Source organism: Eretmochelys imbricata, chromosome 1 (genome assembly GCF_965152235.1).
Source record: "Eretmochelys imbricata isolate rEreImb1 chromosome 1, rEreImb1.hap1, whole genome shotgun sequence".
Taxonomy (NCBI): domain Eukaryota; kingdom Metazoa; phylum Chordata; order Testudines; family Cheloniidae; genus Eretmochelys; species Eretmochelys imbricata.
In genome coordinates this window covers 3160769-3179331 of record NC_135572.1, presented here as the reverse complement: position 1 = coordinate 3179331, position 18563 = coordinate 3160769, and the positions used below count along the sequence as shown (strand labels likewise).

Here is an 18563-nt window from a genome sequence, read left to right as displayed (position 1 = left end):
CACTGTAGCTTTCTAAGTGTAGAGAATCCCTCAAGCAGATCTTATAGAAAAGGATCCAGTCTGGATCTGCAGACATGGGGAGTTGGAGAATCCACCACTTCCTATCGCAGTTTGTTCCAACGGTTAATCACCCCAGCTTCCAGCCATTGGTTCTTGCTCTGCCTTTCTCTGATAGATTACAGAGCCCGTTATTACTATTCAAGATGAATAAATGAAGTTCTTTAAGTTTTTCTCTGTCCAGCATTTTCTCCTTCCTCCAATAATTTTGTGGCTCTTTTCTGCACCTCTTCAATTTTTCAACATCCCTTTTGAAATATGGACTCTGTGGTTCGACGAGTGAATTTCTCCATGTGCAGAGATAAAATCATTCCCCTGCTCCAACTCACGACTCCCTTGTTTATGCATACGAGGATCACATCAGCCCTTTTGGCTGCATCATCGCACTGGGAGCTCACGATGAGTTGGTTGCCCACAGGGACCCCTAAATCCTTTTCAGGGTCCCCACATTCCTTAATACAGTGCCCTAGTCTGTGGGTCAGGCCTGCATTCCCTGTTCAGAGAGGATCACTTTGCATATGACTGTATTAAAACATTTTTTTTGCATGGGCCCAGATCAACTAAACACACCAGATCAATCAGTATGCCTGCCCTGGCCTCCTTATTGTAACCATTCTGCCAATCTTTGGGTCGTACACAAATTTTATCTGCAATGGTTTTCTATTTGCTTCCAGATCATTGATGAAAATATTGAATAGGATCAGGCATAGGACTGATCCCTGAAGAACCCCACTAAAATATCAAAATTTGCTGACAATAGCCCATTGACAACTGCTTTCTGGGATCTGTCAGTTAGGCAGTTTTAAGTCCATTTTACATGTGCTCGATTGATATTCTACAGTGTTCTTTTTTTTATCAGAATGTTTTCCCCTACTAAATCAAATGCCTCAGAGAAATCAAAGTCTATTGCATCCACACCATTCCTTTGATCAACCATATATATGTTCTCCCATGAAGGAGAAAATTATGAAATTTTCTGAAATTATGAAATAAGGATTAAATTATACTGCTTCTTTCCAAATGTAGAACAATTTTTTTTTGAACACATCTCCTTTTTCTGAAAGATTAACATCGCTGCCTTCGCTTTGCCACTGAACCGGGGTTTGTCCAAAGTTCTGTATTTTCTTGACTATGGAATCATGACTTTTTGAATATCTAATGAACTCTTTGAAAGAACTCCCAATTTTCATTCCCGTTTTTCTGTCTAATTTTTTCCTCCCAATCAGTTTTGCTTTGGGGAATTAACCCATTTGAAGCAATAAGGCTCTCCACTATCATATGCCCCCTTCTTTATCTCTTCTCTAAACTAAGCAGTCACAGACTTTTCAATCTGTCTGCATATGGCAACCCTTTTAGAGAGACTGGGTAACCAAAACTGAGTTCATAGTCAGAGCAGGTTATTCTTCATCCCATTCCTTAGGCATCCAAACATTGTCTTTGTTTTGGCCACTGCTTTGCACAAGCAGGTGTTTCCATGGAGCTGCTATCAATGACTCCCAGGTTTTTTCCCTGAGGTATGTTCCAGTTGGAATATTTTCACTTGGCACATATCTTGGCAATGGTTTGTTTTTTCCCCACTGTCAGATTTTGAACAATCAGGTGAATGCAGAACTCCCTAGAGCATGGACTTGTTAGCCTGGCTTTCATTGCATTAAGGAACGATGATGGATAACCAGTATCCACATTCATGTTTACTGCTGGTGCCTATTAAGTTTTCTCAGACCATGAAATGTAGGAATTATTGATGCAAGAAGCCCCATAAAATATGGAATTGGCATTAGTAGAGTCAGTTGTTCATAATACATTTATCTGAATGATGAAAATATAATTTTTCAGGTTGTGAAGAGCGACCAATCTGCCTCACCCATGAGAACAGCCTCCAATAGCGTATGTTGTATCTCATATTAACATTGTCTCTCCATCCAGGAATTTGTACTACTACCATCACCATAGAGCCTGGGCACATACAGGAAGCCAGGGGAACATATGTACATGCAGGAGACACCGTTCTGCCTCAGAGTAGAACACCTTCTCCTCTACTCCATGTCAGGTTCCAACACAACTGACTTCACCAACCCCTCCACCTTCATCCTGCTGGGTGTTCCTGGCCTGGAGGCAGCCCATGTCTGGATCTCCATTCCCTTCTGCGCCATGTATGTCATAGCCGTCTTGGGGAACTTCACCATCCTGTTCATTGTGAAGACAGAGTCGAGTCTCCATGGGCCCATGTACTATTTTCTTTTCATGCTGGCCATCACTGACCTGGTCATATCTACAACCATCATGCCCAAAATGCTGGCAATATACTGGTTCAATTCCAGGGAGATCAATTTCAGTGCCTGCCTCGCCCAGATGTACTTCCTTCACTGTTTCTCAGTGATGGAGTCTGGGATCTTCGTGGCCATGGCTTTTGATCGCTACGTTGCCATCTGCCATCCCCTGAGACATTCCACCATCCTGACAAACTCTGTGGTGGCCAAGATCGGCCTGGCCATGATGCTGCGGGGTGGCATGCTTGCATTGCCCTTTCCCTTCCTAGTGAGGCAGTGGCCATATTGCAAAACCAACATCATCCCCCAGCCGTACTGCGCCCACATGGCTGTGGTGAAGCTGGCCTGTGCCGACACCCGTGCCAGCAGTTATTATGGTCTCTTTGTGGTATTCTGTTTGATTGGTCTGGATGTGAGTTTTATTTCCCTGTCCTATACCCAGATCCTCAGAGTCATCTTCAGCCTCCCCACAAAGAATGCCCGGCTCAAGACTTTTGAGACCTGTATCTCCCACCTCTGTGCCATCTTAGTCTTTTACATCCCAAATCTCTTCTTCTCCCTCATGTACAGATTTGCCCAGAATGTGCCCCTGCACTTCCACGTTCTCATTGTCAATGTGTACCTCTTGATGCCCCCCATCCTAAACCCCATCATCTACGGGGTGAGGACCAAACAGATCCGGGACAGGCTGTTCCAGCCCTGCACTCATTAAGGAACCTATTTTTTTCTCCTGGTGCTCTGGCTCTCAGACCGAGCTCCATGCAGAGCTGGCTGGTGATATGGTGATGGGTCCCCTTCCCTGAATCACTTACATGGTAGTCAGAGTGATATTATATCTTTTCCTGGAATTGCTGTGCTGTGTCAGTGTGACAAAGTGGGGAATCGGTCTATGTACAAGTTACGCCCTAACCCCCTATTCCTTCAAGGCTCTGCTCCCTGACCCACCTTTCTCCCCAGCAGCCCTGATCGTTTAGGGGTTCTCAGACCACACCTCCTGAATGGGGCCGTGAAGGTCAGGGATATATTTTGTGTGTGTGTGTGTGTGTGTGTGTGTGTGTGTATGTGAGTCTTCGTGTATGTGTGCACGTGGGTCCATGTGTTTGTCTGTCGAGATCTGTGTACCCATGTGTATGTGCACTTGCATCTGTGTGTGTGTCTGTGTGCATGTGCGTCCGTGTGTGTGTGTGTGTGTGTGTACATGCAGTCATGTAGTTCCGTGTGTGGTTGAATGTGCATCTGTGTGTTTGCACCCTCAGAATATCCCACAGCCCAGAGGTTTAGCACCCACACCTGGAATTTGGGAAACCCACTTTCAAATCCCTGGTCCACTGAAAGTTTATTTGTGCAAACTGGAACAGCTCCAGCCACGGAGACTGAGAGCTCCGCCCAGAAAGCCATTTGCCTGCTGTTCAGGGCACACATGTGTGACGTGGGAGACCTGTGTTTCAGTCCCCGCTCCGAATCAGGTAGAGCAGAGATTTTGGATCTTGTTCCCCCACGACTCTCTTGGGTCCCTAAGGAAATGTGCTGACCTGTCCTAGGCACCTCGCTCCAGGAGAGGGCTCATAGCGGACAGTCCCATGTGGAAATAGGCGTCTATCTCTAGCTCATCATCCAGGCGCCTAGAAGCCCAAATCAGTGGAAGTTAGGTGCTTAAGAACCCATGTGAACCACTAGAAAATCCCCCTAATTGGATGAGTATTCCCCATGGACATCTCCATTCGAGACCTATCAATTAGCCAGTTCTCACTCCATCTAATAAATACTCTATTGATACTCTCTGATGCTAGATATGTGGGCAGCGTTGGCAACGGGTGTTAGGGGGCTTATTCCTTCACCCACTTACTTCCCTGGTCCTTCTCGCATGAACAGAGAGCAACAATACCCGAAGTCCAAAGGTGCAAACAATTCAATGTTTATTGGGGTGAACTTCCAGCAAGCATGATTCCAGTTTCCTTCCTTAGTGTCCCCCTTCCCAGCTCTGACACCACAGAGCCTTACCTCTCAGCGCATTTACTAAGCATATGTTCAAGCATGTTAGGATTTAAAGCTTGGTTTGTTGTCAGATAATAGCACAACTATGGTTAGGAGACTAAGCATTAAGAAAAGTAAAGCAAAAACCTCCTTATCACACAGGATCTGCTCTAGGCACTCTGGTGATTATTTAAGGCTGTACAATAAGGTCCCATCCCCCCATTCTGTCAGGGCTAACCCTAACCCATTCCTACCCTTAGCTAAACATGATTCCAATTTCCCCAACCCCATTTCCTGTTCCCATTTCCCACCCACTTCCTGATTGACTGCAGACTGTATAGTAAAACTTGAATTCAGCTTAGCTATACCTTAACCAATCATTTTCCTGAAAATTTCACTAACCAATCCAAATATATTGCAACATGGTTATGTAACCAATTATATCCCATCACCTTAATTAGTTTACACCCAGCAAAAGTAATTATACAGCAGACAGAAACAATCACAGAACCAGACAAAGATTATACAGACAAACAATAGCAAAGTGGGAACTATAATGAAAAACAATACAGAAGTGAGGATTTCACATCCCAGCTATTGATAAGTGAGTTCTTTCCAGACAGGATGCTATCAGACTAAGTTTCCTTTTACATCTTCTAGGCACTTCCCTTTCTCTGGAGGCACTATCAGGACAGGATTGTATCCTAACAGCCCAATAGCACCTTCTTTCAATGTGACAAATTTGGAATGTGGGGATGTGACCGTTCACTTCCCAGCTTACGGCTGCCTCTGCTGCTTAGCCAAAGATCTTAACCTAAGCACAGGGCCTCAGACTGTCACAGGAAGAGAAGGCCCTTACACTGGCAGACAGTGATTTTGATTCTTTCTTTCTTTTATACCTCTATAACTAGCCAAGTGATAAGAATACACCTAAATTCTTAGAGTAGAGGCCTTTACAGACAGGCCTGAATATCTATGTCCTAACAACGGGGTTTGTTGCAGGGATTGGTTCCTGGGTTGAAAATGTCAGCCTGGAGATCCTCAGCTTTCATCAGTCGCACATTTCGTTCCCATCCATGGGAGATGAGGTACCTATTGTTCCATAGAACTGCAGCTTTGTAGCAAGCCTGACACCACAACAAAACCACAAAGTCTATGGAATGGAAGAGGGCAACAGCAGCTGCTCTCCAAGTGCCCACATCTTTCGAGCAGCCTCCAGCCCTGTCTATGAAGCTGCCACCTGATAACCAGTCCTACCGTACAGGTTACTACCAAGCAGGTTGCATTTTCAGGCTGCTTGACGGTAATGGCCAGGGACTTTGTTTTACCTGGATTAATAACCAGACTAATGTGCACTGTTTCGTGCCCAGCCAGATCAGCTCTCAGATGCAGCGATTCACATTACTACACCTTCAGTTGTCACTGAAGTTGATGGAATAACAGCCCTTTGTATGCTTGTAACTGGTACATAGGATGGGATGCACATTAGAAGTGGAAGAGAGAGGAAGGCGTTGGCGGGGGGTGGAGGGTGAGTTAAAAAGGAAAGGGAGAGATGGACCTAAACGAACACAGGGAGAGAAGATGGGACAAAACCTACTAAAACAGGGACTTCCTGCCTCTTCAGTTCTGGGGAGCACTTTCCAAAGGAGAAGAGAAATCCTCGTCCTGACCCCAAACCAGTCCTGACTGGTTGAGGAAACATTTCCTTCAGGGGAGTCCAGCGGGGTCAGTCCCGAAACCAGAGCACTTTGGGAAACACTGAGGGCAGAGGAGCCACATTTGGGTGAAGAGAACATCTTGTGGACCCCTCCCTGCCTGGCTCCACTCCTCTTTGTGGGGGTTTAACTCTATCAGAGATCAGCTCTCTCTCGTAAACGGCTGATGGAAGCTCGATGTGACGGGTTGGATCACAGAAACCCCCTGGGGGCTGCCAACTGATGTGCCAAGACTACTTCTGCTCCTGCTTTCCTGCCCTGTCAGCTTAGGACTTCAGTGCCCTGCCTGGTATGAGCTAGACCCCCTAGTCTGCTGAAAACCCAGACACAGGTCTGAACCACGTCTCCGAACAGCTGTAGGCTTAACTGAAAGCAGCTTACAGAAGTGTGCCTGTCCCTGACACACAGATGCCCAACTCCCAATGGGGTCCAAACCCTAAATAAATCAATTTTAACCTTGTCATAAATATAAAGGGAAGGGTAAACCCCTTTAAAATCCCTCCTGGCCAGAGGGAAAATCCTCTCACCTGTAAAGGGTGAAGAAGCTAAAGGTAACCTCGCTGGCACCTGCCCACAATGACCCATGAGGAGACAAGGTACTTTCAAAAGCTGGAAGGAGGGAGAAAAACAAAGGGTCTATGTCTGTCTGTATGCTGCTTTTGCCAGGGACAGAACAGGAATGGAGTCTTAGAACTTTTAGTAAGTGATCTAGCTAGGTATGTGTTATGATTTCTTTAAATGGCTGAGAAAAGAACTGTGCTGAATAGAATGACTATTCCTGTCTGTGTGTCTTTTTTGTAACTTAAGGTTTTGCCTAGAGGGATTCTCTATGTTTTGAATCTAATTACCCTGTAAGGTAACTACCATCCTGATTTTACAGAGGTGATTCCTTTACTTCTATTAAAAGTCTTCTTGTAAGAAAACTGAATGCTTTCTTCATTGTTCTAAGATCCAAGGGTTTGGGTCCGTGGTCACCTATGCAAATTGGTGAGGATTTTTACCAAACCTTCCCCAGGAAGTGGGGTGCAAGGGTTGGGAGGATTTTGGGGGGAAAGACGTGTCCAAACTACGTTTCCCAGTAAACCCAGTTAAAGTTTGGTGTTGGCAGTGGAAATTCCAAGGGCAAAGGGTAAAATTAATTTGTACCTTGAAGTTTTAACCTAAGCTGCTGAAAGTAAGCTTAGGAGGTTTTCATGCAGGTCCCCAAATCTGTACCCTAGAGTTCAGAGTGTGGGAGGAACCTTGACAAACTTGTATTAAGCTTATACAGGGTAAACTCATAAATTGTTCGCCCTCTGTAACACTGATAGAGATATGCACAGCTGTTGCCTCCTCCCCCCACCCCAGGTATTAATACATATTCTGGATTAATTAATCAGTAAAAAGTGATTTTAGTAAATATAGAAAGTAGGATTTAATTGGTTCCAAGTAATAACAGACAGAACAAAGTGAATTACCAAGGAAAATAAAAAAAAAAAAAAACCACGCAAGTCTGTCTAGTACGGTAATAAAACTGAATACAGATAAAAACCTCACCAGTTCCAGTAAGCTTTCTTTTACAGACTAACCTCCTTCTAGTCTGAGTCCAGCAATCACTCACACCCCCTCTAGTTACTTTCCTTTGTTCCAGTTTCTTTCAGGTGTCTTTAGGGGTGGAGAGGCTCTCTCTTTAGCCAGCTGAAGACCAAATGGAGGGGTTTCCCAGGGGTTTAAATAGACATTCTCTTGTGGGTGGAGACCCGCTGCTCTCTCCTATGCAAAGTCCAGGTACAAAATGGAGTTTTGAAGTCCCCTGGGCAAGTCACATGTCCACACATGACTGAGTTCCTTCCCAGCCAAGCCACATTCCTGGGAAAGCTCAGATATGGATTGGTGTCTCCAAGTTCATTGTTGGCTTAAGGGCTTCTTGAATGGGCACTTACTGAGAAGAATCTTTTCTCAGGAAGCTGACCAACTGCTTTACTAAAACCTACTTAGAATCAGACAAGTGTACAGCCAGTATTTATAACTTTGAATACAAAAATGATATCTGTATTGTGATAGGGTGGGGACAGATGACCACAGGAGAGCTATCCTATTGGGATCTGGGAAGTGGGTGGGCAAAGCCTAAGAGGGGGAACCAGAGGACTCGGACACCAAATAAATCTGGGGGGCAACTAATGAAATAACAGGGACAGGAGTGTGGTCAAAGGGTCAAACAAAGGGAACCAGATGGGGACACTGAGCGGAGAACCCTGGACAGTGCCCACTGCTCCTCAAAGACATCAAGGGAGTCAGTGGACGCCACCCAGAGGAACTCTGCCCGGATACGTGAACGCACCGAGGATTGGAAATAGGCCCCACAACCACAGGAGACTCCATCGGCCAACCTCCTCACTCTGGTTTTATAGATGGCAATTTTAGCTCGGACTAGGAGGTTGACCAGGAGATCCCGTGACTTTGTGGGGCCATGGATAGGGAGTGCATAAATAAGAAGGTGAGGGGGAAAGTGCAACCAAAAATGTAATAAAATATTGGTGAGGAGCTGGAATAGGGGCTGCAGCCTGGCACACTCCAGATATATGTGTGCCAGGGTTTCCCTCACACCGCAAAAGGGGCAGGTGTCTGGGATAGGGGTGAACTGCACCAAGTACACACCCATGCTCACAGCTCCGTGAAGGAGCCACCAACTTATATCCCAGGCAGGCCTCGGGACCAAGGTGGAATATAGGCTGGTCCACCGGGGCTCCTCACCCTCCAAATGTGGCAGGAGGTCCTGCCATTTTGTATCGGGGCGGGACACGAGGGCGAGGGCGTGAAGGGTTTGGAGAACGAACGTGTATAGATATTTCCTTGGCTCGGTCTGGAAACAAACTGGCTGCAGCTCATGCAGCCGGCTCATGGTGAAGGGGTGGGGGGTTCGGTTGGGTCCACGGGGCAGGGGCCCGATGAAAAGGTCTGGCAGGCCTGGGGTGGAAGATGGGCGGGGTGTGCCCTCGTGCAGGACCCAGTTGAGATAAACCCAAGCAGCGGGCAGCAAAGCGGCCTTCACCTCCTGAAGTACACCCCAGAGAGAACGAGGCCTCGACAGCCCCATGCACTGAGCAAGCATCAGGGGATCCAGCCAGTCTCCACAGTCATAGTCCATGAGGTCTCCGACTCTTGTGACTTCTGCCAGGGCCAACCTCTGGCACACCGAGGGGGACTCCGCCACCTGCACGGGGAGTTGGGGGTTGTGTAGCAGGGGTTCCGCGAGGAGACCTGCCCCCTCTGTGGCCGCCACGGACCTGGTCGTTGAAAACAGTTTCCAGGTCCGGAGGAGGTCCTGGTAGAAGACCGGCAGCCCGGAGAGGTCTCGCGGAAAACCCCTCGGACAAAGATAAAAGAGCTGCCGGTCGTATCGGAGCCCTTGGAAGCGGCGCAGGAAGGCGTGCGCCAATATGCTCCACGTCGAACTACGTGCACTATAAAGGAGCCTCTGCAGGGCCTGGAGGCGGAAAACGCGGACCTGAGTGTACAGACACTTCAGGCCCTGCCCTCCTTCCTTCGGGGGTAGATGAAGAACTCCAACAGGGGCCCAGTGCATTCCTGACCAGAAGAACTCTAGAATCAATCTCCGGAGGTGGGTCAGGAAACCCGGGGCCGGGGCCAGGGTGTTGAGCCGGTACCAGAGCGTGGACAGGACTAGTTGGTTAAGCACCAGTGCTCTCCCTCGGAGGGAGAGACATCGGAGTAGCCTCGTCCATTTCCGGATCCGCTCTATCACCCCGCCCTCTAGATTTTGCCAGTTCTCCGGAGGGGAAGGGTGCGTGGCGGAAAGGTAAACGCCGAGATAGAGCAGTGGACCCGCACTCCACCGGATGGTCTGAAGCGCGGGTGGGAGGGAGCTTACCTGCCGCCAGTCCCGCTGATAAAATTGTGGCCGCCTGGAGCTCATTTGCGGGGCATAGATGTTAACAAGATTAACCACGAGCCCCTCCATACAGACTCGAAGGTGCAGCAGGTGGCCCGGCACGGCCTCAGTGACCCCTAGCACATCGGGCCGTAGGTAGGGGGAGAACAGGGTCGCCACTCCAGCTTGCCAGGTCGCGAAGTGGCTAAAGTATACCCCGTCCCCCCACTCCAGCCGCCACCTGGCCTCGGCAGCCGGGTCCGTATGGGTCTCCAGCAGGAAAACTACAGAGTACCCTGCTTCCCGAAGGTAAGAGAGCACCTGGGACCTGCGGAGAGCCATCCTACAGCCCCTGGTATTCAGAGTTGCAATAATAAGCGGCGTCATGCGGAGGGCTAGGGGGGTGAGGGTTTCTTGTTGGTGGGGGTGTTCAGGGCCACAGGCGGGTTGTGCAGCAACCCGTGACCCATCCTGTGGATGAGTAGATCGTGTTGGAAGCTGCGGGCTTGCTCGTAGGCCTCAGTACCGCGCCTTCCTTGCCCCCTGCCCTCCTTTATAAGGGCCCTTGTGGCCTGGAGGATTTGGTCAAAGTCCCCCCATAGCTGAAGAGCCAGCTGTGCCCTATTGCGGGTGCCACGGGTGTGTTCTAGGAACTTCCGTACTGCATGCCGCAGCTCATGGGGGGGTGGGGTTACAATTTCCAAGGTGTTCCCTGGTGGGACTCTTAATACAGCCTCATGGTCCGCCAAGGCGGGTAGACAGGGTACGGACCACCAACGGGGCGTCTGACAGGCTGGGGTTATTAAATTCATTTCATGCCTTGTGGTGGAGGGGGATGGCAGGGAAAAAATTGCCACTCCTAATGGGTCGCGGCTAGAAAGTGCAAAGACTGCTCCCTGGGGGGAATCTGCGAAAGGTGGAAAGGAAATAACCCCAGGGGCGGCATTAGCATTGCAGGAGGAGGGGACTTGGGCAGGGACAGGGGTGGGGCCAGGGACAGGGGTAAGGCTCTGGGGTTCAGGAGGCAAGCAGCTAAAGGATAGTGCCTCCTGAGCAGAGTCAAGGGTTAAGGGGTAAGGGAGGGGGCTCCCAATAATGCTAGGCACTGGCTCCATGGTGGTCTTAGCGGCCATGGCATCAGGTGGTGGACCACCTTCTGCAGGGTGCTCGCCCGGGAAGGCAATTAGGGGGAGGGAGCATGGGGAAAGGGAGGCTGGGGTAAGGTTGCCCAGCTCGAGGCCAGCCGGCAGCAGATCATCCCGTCCCTGGGTGACCGGGGTCAAATCTAGGGCCTCAATCTCCGCATACACGGGGGAGAGGCCAGCTCCTGCCACCCCGGGGGCCTCTCCTCTACGGCCCACCTCAACGGTCGCCTCGGGGTCCGCGGGGGGTTCGGGTAGTGTCCAGGCAGAAGGGGCGTCCTCAGAAGTCTCGGAGGGGAGGGTCTCCCGTGGAGGGGGGATTCTGCCCTCCAATGCCAGTCCGTCTTCCCCTCTCGACACCAGCGGATGGATCTCGCTCGTGGCCGTGGTGGGAGGCTCGATAGCAGTGCCCCCTTTCCTGGTCTTCCGCGGGGCTTCCGCGTTGGATGGATGCAGCGGAGCTCGAGCCTTCCGCTTGCCTCGCTTCCCCTGGACTAGGGTCCAGCCCTCCATAGCGTCATCTGGGGGCTGGTTAGCAGGGGTCGTGTCGGGGGGCGGAGTCGATGGTTTAGGGGTTCGGGGGGGTAGCGGTGAGGCAGCATGAGGGGTTGGGGTTTCTCCTTGGGGCGGGCCCTCTCCTATACCCGGTAATATCCTTGCCACACCCTCCTCCATAGGCTCTGTTGGAGTGGTACTAGCAAGGGTGGAACTCCCTTGCTCGCCCGGGCGTTCTAGGGAAGGTATCTCTTGGGCCCGGACGGGAGCAGCGATGGGTCGAGTAGGAGGGGGTTTGGATTCAGGTGCCTGGCAGCCAGGAGCGTCGGCCGCGACGGGGCCGATGTCCTGCCGGGTCTCGGGGGGTTCGGGTGCCCCTCCCCCCGGGCCAAAGGGCAGTCTCTGCGGACATGTCCCGCTGAGCGGCAGAGGTAGCACCGGGCCTCTCCGGTAGAGTAAAAACCCGATAGCGGGCTCCCTGGTAGGGGACTAGGAAAGACCCCTCGAGCGCCTCTTCGTCACGCGCCCCTGCTGGTGGTAGAAGCTGCACTTGCCGGCGGAACAAAAAAATGTGACGGAGGGTGGGGTCCTTGCAGCCCAACGGGAGAGGGCTGATGACAGAAACAAGTTTCCCCAGAGTAGAGAGAGCGGGTAACAGGGCGGCATTGGGTAAGAAGGGAGGAACAGAGGTGAGGACGAGGTGAACGCCCGGGTCTTCTAGTGGCTCTAGGGGGACAAACACCCCCCCCACCGTCAGGCCCCTCTCTACCGCCTCTTGGGAGGCAGCCTCCGAAGCTAAGAAAAAAACGACCTTCCCATACATCTTGGAGGCCGCCACAATAGCCGTGGGTCCTACCACCTTCGCCAACGCCTGCACGTATGTCTCCACGTGGGGCGAGGCGGGCACCAGGAGGCAACGGACACCGTGCCTCCTGGTCAAGGCGGGGAAAGGTCCCCGTCCGCTGGTGATGGTGGCAGAGACGGGGGGGGGTGAGATGACGAGGCGGCAGGCAGGGGGGAGTCCGTCACCACCTGGGCATACGTCCTGGGGGCCGGGGGAGGGACAATCGCAGAGCTGGTGGAGGGAAACGCAGGGAGGGGCACCACGGCTGATGACGAGGCCACAGCGGTGGGGGCAGCCCCTGCCATGGAGGGCTTAGTGGTTTTAGCGGGGCCCTTTCCTTTCATCCCGCCCTGGCCCTTCCGGCCAGCTGGGGGGGGTTTCCTAGAATCTGGGGGGGCGGTGGGCGCAGCAGCAGCGATCGCCCCGGTGCCTCCTGCTGCCGGTGCCCCACCGTGGGGGGTGGCAAGTATTTTAACAATAGTGGTGGGGGGGACTTTGGGGGTCGGGCAGGAGGGGTGGTGGGGAAGGGACAGCTAATTTTGTTGAAGCGGCCTCGCCCCTCTCATTCCCCGCCATTGTGAGCAGGGAGAGATGGGGAGACACCGGAAGGAGGAGGGGGGAGGGGGAAAGCAAAGTAACCGCTCCTCCCCGCTGGTTGCAGGTGGGGGAGGGGGGGGGAATGCCGAAGGGGTTGGACTGGGAGGGGGGGGGAAATCGGGGTCCAGTAATAGGGGCTGTGGGATAGGGGTGTGTGTGGGGGGGCTCTGGCCTGTTCCCTGATCCTCTCGGTGGATCAGCAGAGACTGCGGGGATTGTTCTTCCTTTTCCCCGTGCTGGCCAGTGATAAGGCTAACTGAGTGAACGGCAGATTTGAGCCATGAAAGTGGCCAAACTGAGGGCTGCCGTGAACCTCTGAGGCGAGCAAATCTGCCAGTAAGCGCAGGACCCACCAAGGCAGAGGAGGAACTTTGTCACAGTATACAAATAGAATGAACAGATTCAGCAGACCATCACCTTTTATGTCGTATTCCCATAAAGCGTTATGGGGTACAATGTCACACCTGAAACTGCAATCTTGAAGGTGCTGCAGCTAATGCTCAAACAACCCCTATGATAAAAGGGGTTATGGGCAAGTCTGTCTGGCAGAAACCAAGCGATGATCACCGGAAGTCCCATGACACCTGCACACAGAAGCTACCTGTCACCAACGATTGAGTGTTTAATATCCCTTTTAAGCTAAGAGGGGACATAAGCAAAGGAAAATATAAGCAGGGACAGAGAATTTAGCAGGATAATTAGTGGACGCTTATTGGGCCAAGACCGAGACCAGAACTGCCTATCTAGGTAGAGGGAGGGCTAAGGCTTACAATAATGGGGAATTAGAAACAAAGCTCAGGGCTCACTTCTTGGGACACAGAGAAGGGGAACGAGCATGATACAGCTTGTTAGAGAGCTTATTCCTTCACTTTCCCACTTCCCAGGTCCTTCTCGCATGAACAGAGAGCAAGAATACCCAAAGTCCGAAGGTGCAAACAATTTGATGTTTATTGGGGTGAACTTCCAGCAAGCTTAAATACAACTTCCTTTTTCCTTATTTTCGAATCCCAACTTACTTCCTGTTTGCCCCTAATTTACATAGTAATATTCTTAGCCATACCTTAACCAATCATTCTACTGAAATTTAACGAACCAATCCTAACATATTGTAACATGATTAGCTAATCAATTATATCCCACCACAATAATTAGATTACACCCAGCAAAATTAATTCTACAGCAGAAACAATCACAGAACCAGACAGAGATTATACAGACAAACAATAGCAAAGTGGGAACTATAATGACAAAACAACACAGAAGTGAGGATTTCACATCCCAGCTATTGATAAGTGAGTTCTTGCCAGGCAGGATGCTATCAAACTAAGTTTCCTTTCACATTTTCTAGGCACTTCCCTTTCTCTGGAGGTGATAGGAATACAATCCTGTCCTGATAGTGCCTGACAGCCCAATAACACCTTCTTTCAGTGTGACTAGTTTGGGATGTGAGGAGGTGACCGGTCGCTTCCCAGCTTATGGCTGCCTCTGCTGCTTAGCCAAAGGCCTTAGCCTAAGAACAGGGCCTCAGACTGTCACAGTAAGAGAAGGCCCTTACACTGGCAGACAGTGATTTTGATTCTTTCTTTTATACCTCTAGAACTAGCCAAGTGATAAGAATACACCTACATTCTTAAAGTACAGGCCTTTACAGACAGACCTGAATATCTATATCCTAACAGAGCTATGCTTCTGCAGGGTGTAGCTGAGCTTCGACTACAATAAGCGCTCTTCCACTCACAGTCCTGTAGCATCCATGGAGTAGCTCCGGGTTTGCAGTCACAGCCCCGCTCAAGCTCTCGTGGCTGGACACCTGCCAGGTGGCTGTGTTCGGGTCCCACACACTAGATCTATGTGATTTTGAGTCGGAGCAGTGTTCAGGCCCTGCTTCTGGCTTTGGGTTTCTAGGCCCACTGTCAGGGTGCAGCTTCCATTCCAGCGCCTCCCTCTGGGAGCAGAGAGCTACACACCAAGGTCCTGAGGCGAGGAAATCGTATACAAGGCGGTGGAAGAAAATAACCAATGTCTTCAGTTTGCCTTCCCTGCACCTCCCCACCCAAAGAGATATCTGAAAACATCTGGAAACAAGAAGGACTTGAACTGAGAAGGGGGACAAAAACTGCTGGACTCAGGCTAGGAAGATACCTACAACCTGTGTACCTAAAACAATCTCTAGGGTGAGGAATTATTATTTGTAACTGTCAAGGTTCCTTCCCCACTCTGAACTCTAGGGTACAGATGTGGGGACCTGCATGAAAACCTCCTAAGCTTATTTTTACCAGCTTGGGTTAAAACTTCCCCAAGGTACAAACTATTTTATCTTTTGCCCTTGGACTTTCGCTTCCACAACCAAACGTCTAACAGGGATATAATTGGGAAAGAGCCCGTTTGGAAACGTCTTCCACCCACCCCCAAGATCCTCCCAAACCTTACACCCCCTTTTGCTGGGGAATGTTTGATAAAAATCCTCACCAATTTGCATAGGTGACCACAGACCAAAACCCTTGGATCTTAGAACAATGAAAAGGCATTCAGTTTTCTTACAAGAAGACTTTTAATAGAAGTAAAGGAATCACCTCTGTAAAACCAGGATGGAAAATACCTTACATGGTAATTAGATTCAAAACATAGAGAATCCCTCTAGGCAAAACCTTAAGTTACAAAAAGACACAAACAGGAATCTACATTCCATTAAGCACAGCTTATGTTCTCAGCCATTTAAAGAAATCAGAATCTAATGCATCTCCAGCTAGATTACTTACTAAGTTCTAAGACTCCATTCCTGCTCTGTCCCCGGCAAAAGCATCACACAGACAGACCCCAACCCTTTGTTTCTCCCCCCCTCCAGCTTTGAAAGTATCTTGTCTCCTCATTGGTCATTGTGGTCAGGTGCCAGGGAGGTTATCCTAGCTTCTTAACCCTTCACAGGTGAAAGGGTTTTTCCTCTGGCCAGGAGGGATTTTAAAGGTGTTTACCCTTCCCTTTATATTTATGACAGTAATCAATTTCTTTAGTGAATCTAGCTTAGTCTGTTGGCTTTGTATTATTTTCTTAGACAAAAGACAGTTTTCTCCAATGTCTCTGCAGAGGGGTGGGCGTGAAAGGAATTGATCCTCCCCAGAAGGGGGAATAGAGAGAGGAGGTGACAGAGGGTACTCTTTGGCTGCTGGTTGCAGGTCACTTTGGTTGCAGGTCAGTTTGAGACAGACTCCAACTGGAGGAGAAGCTAGGACCTGCAGGAGGTGGCCCCTGGACAACTTAGAGGACACTGACCAAATCCCAAAGAATGCTCCAGGGCAGAAAGCATAGGTACCCACTTCCCCTCTTTCCCATGGGTGCTCAACCCTACCTCTGCCCCCGTCCCCACCCCCACTCCAGCCCTTCCATGAGGTCCCACACCTGCCCCACCTCTTCCCACCCCTTCCCCGTCCCCATCCCAACCCTTTCCCCAAAGTCCCTGCTCCAACTCCACCTTCTCCTTCCCCAAATCCCTGGCACCACCTCTTCCCTGCTTCCTCCCCACTCCTCCTTCCCTCCTGGAGCATGCTAACAGTGCCAAACAGCTGTTTGGCAGTGGCCAGGGAGGGAAACACTGGGACGTAGACGGAGGAGTGGGGACGTGGCGTGCTCAGGGGAGGAGGAGGAGGAGGTGGCGCCAAGGAAGAGGTGGGGAGGGGAGTGAAGGGAGCTTGGCTGCCAGTGGGTGCGGAGCACCCACTAATTTTCCCAGAGAACCCACGGAGTCGGCACCTATGGCAGAGAAGTCACAGGCAGGGAATGGCGCACAAGTGTCTTACTGTCTTTACCTGGACCTGGGTATGTCTTGTGCTGTCTAAAGTAGAGGAATTGTTTTAGCAACCCCTCTTGCAAGGCCCAGGTTGGTTTGCTTTATAATTAATGTGCCCCAAAAGAGAGAAACTGGAAACAGAGTGTGCCTAATGGGGAGCTCTGGGAAGGGTGTGCTGAAGCAATTGGAGAGTCTGGGGGAGCCACGACAAAAAAGGAGGGAAACCTTTGTTTGATTCCCCGCATCTCACAGTGGAAAAATTCAGCAGTCCAAGATGCAGGTTAGTATCAGGTGACCAGGTCACCTGATTCTGTAGCATCACAGCATCCATGAGTCAGTAGCAGCATGGAACCGCCCCAGGAAGGCCAAGCCTTTTCACAGTCCATTTTCCTTGCTGATGGGCCACCAGCTCTGTCTGGCTTTTCTGTGGTTGTACCTGAAGTCACATATCAGGGGGTAGCCGTGTTAGTCTGTATCCATTAAAACAAGAAGGAGTCTGGTGGCTCCTTAAAGACTTACAGATTTATTTGGACAGAAGCTTTCATGGGTAAAAAACCACTTCTTCAGATGGGATTGCATCTGAAGAAGTGGCTTTTTACCCACAAAAGCTTATGCACAAACAAATATGTTAGAGTTTAAGGAGCCACCGGACTCCTTGTTGTTTTTGTACCTTCAAGTGTTAGTTCTGGGCGTCACCCAAGGTAACTTAGTTGAAATTGTTAGGATATACATATTCAGGCCTGTCTGTAAAGGCCTAGACTCTAAGAATTTAGGTGTATTCTTATCACTTAGCTAGTTATAGAGGTATACAAGAAAGAATCAAAATCACTGTCTGCTGGTGTAAGGGCATTCTCTTCCTGTGACAGTCTGAGGCCCTGTGCTTAGGATAAGGCCTTTGGCTAAGCAGCAGAGGCAGCCATAAGCTGGGAAGTGGCCGGTCACCTCCTCACATTCCAACCTAGTCACATTGAAATCAGGTGCTATTGGGCTGTTAGGATACAATCCTGTCCTGATAATGCCTATCGCCTCCAGAGAAAGGGAAGTGCCTAGAAAATGTAAAGGGAAACTTAGTTTGATAGCATCCTGTCTGGCAAGAACTCACTTATCAATAGTTGGGATGTGAAATCCTCACTTCTGTATTGTTTTGTCATTATAGTTCCCACTTTGCTATTGTTTGTCTGTATAATCTCTGTCTGGTTCTGTGATTGTTTCTGTCTGATGTAGAATTAATTTTGCTGGGTGTAAACTAATGAAGGTGGTGGGATATAATTGGTTAAATAACATATTGTAACATGAGTAGGATCGGTTAGTTAAATTTCAGGAAAATGATTGGTTAAGGTATAGCTAAGCAGAACTCAGGTTTCACTATATAGTCTGCAGTCAATCAGGAAGTAAGTGGGGAATAGGAACAGGGAATGGAGGTGGGAAATTGGAATCATGTTTTGCTATGGGGGGGGGGAATGGGAACCCGGACACAGGTAATGCTCTGTGGTGTCAGAGCTGGGAATGGGGACACTAAGGAAGGAACCTGGAATCATGCTTGCTGGAATTTCACCCCAATAAACATCAAATTGTTTGCACCTTTGGACTTCAGGTATTGTTGCTCTCTGTTCATGCGAGAAGGACCAGGGAAACAGGGGGCTTATTGCTTCACTCACTTAACAGAAATACAGATTCATTAGCCAATATTCCTAACTTCAGATATGGAAATGGGCTTTCAATTTTTCCATCTCCAGGATGGCACCTTCTATCCTTCACCACAGCTCTCTTTTCTTTGCCCTCTCCTCTGGTCTACCCTCTGATACCAAGACTTG

At 49.8% G+C, this 18563-nt stretch overlaps 1 protein-coding gene across 1 annotated transcript; it reads left to right on the top strand.

Annotated features, from left to right (window-relative positions):
• Positions 1-2049: 2049 nt before the first annotated feature.
• Positions 2050-3039, top strand: LOC144278018 (olfactory receptor 52R1-like). The gene has a single exon (XM_077839115.1). The coding sequence runs from the start codon at positions 2050-2052 to the stop codon at positions 3037-3039; it is 990 nt and encodes a 329-aa protein (XP_077695241.1).
• Positions 3040-18563: the final 15524 nt, after the last annotated feature.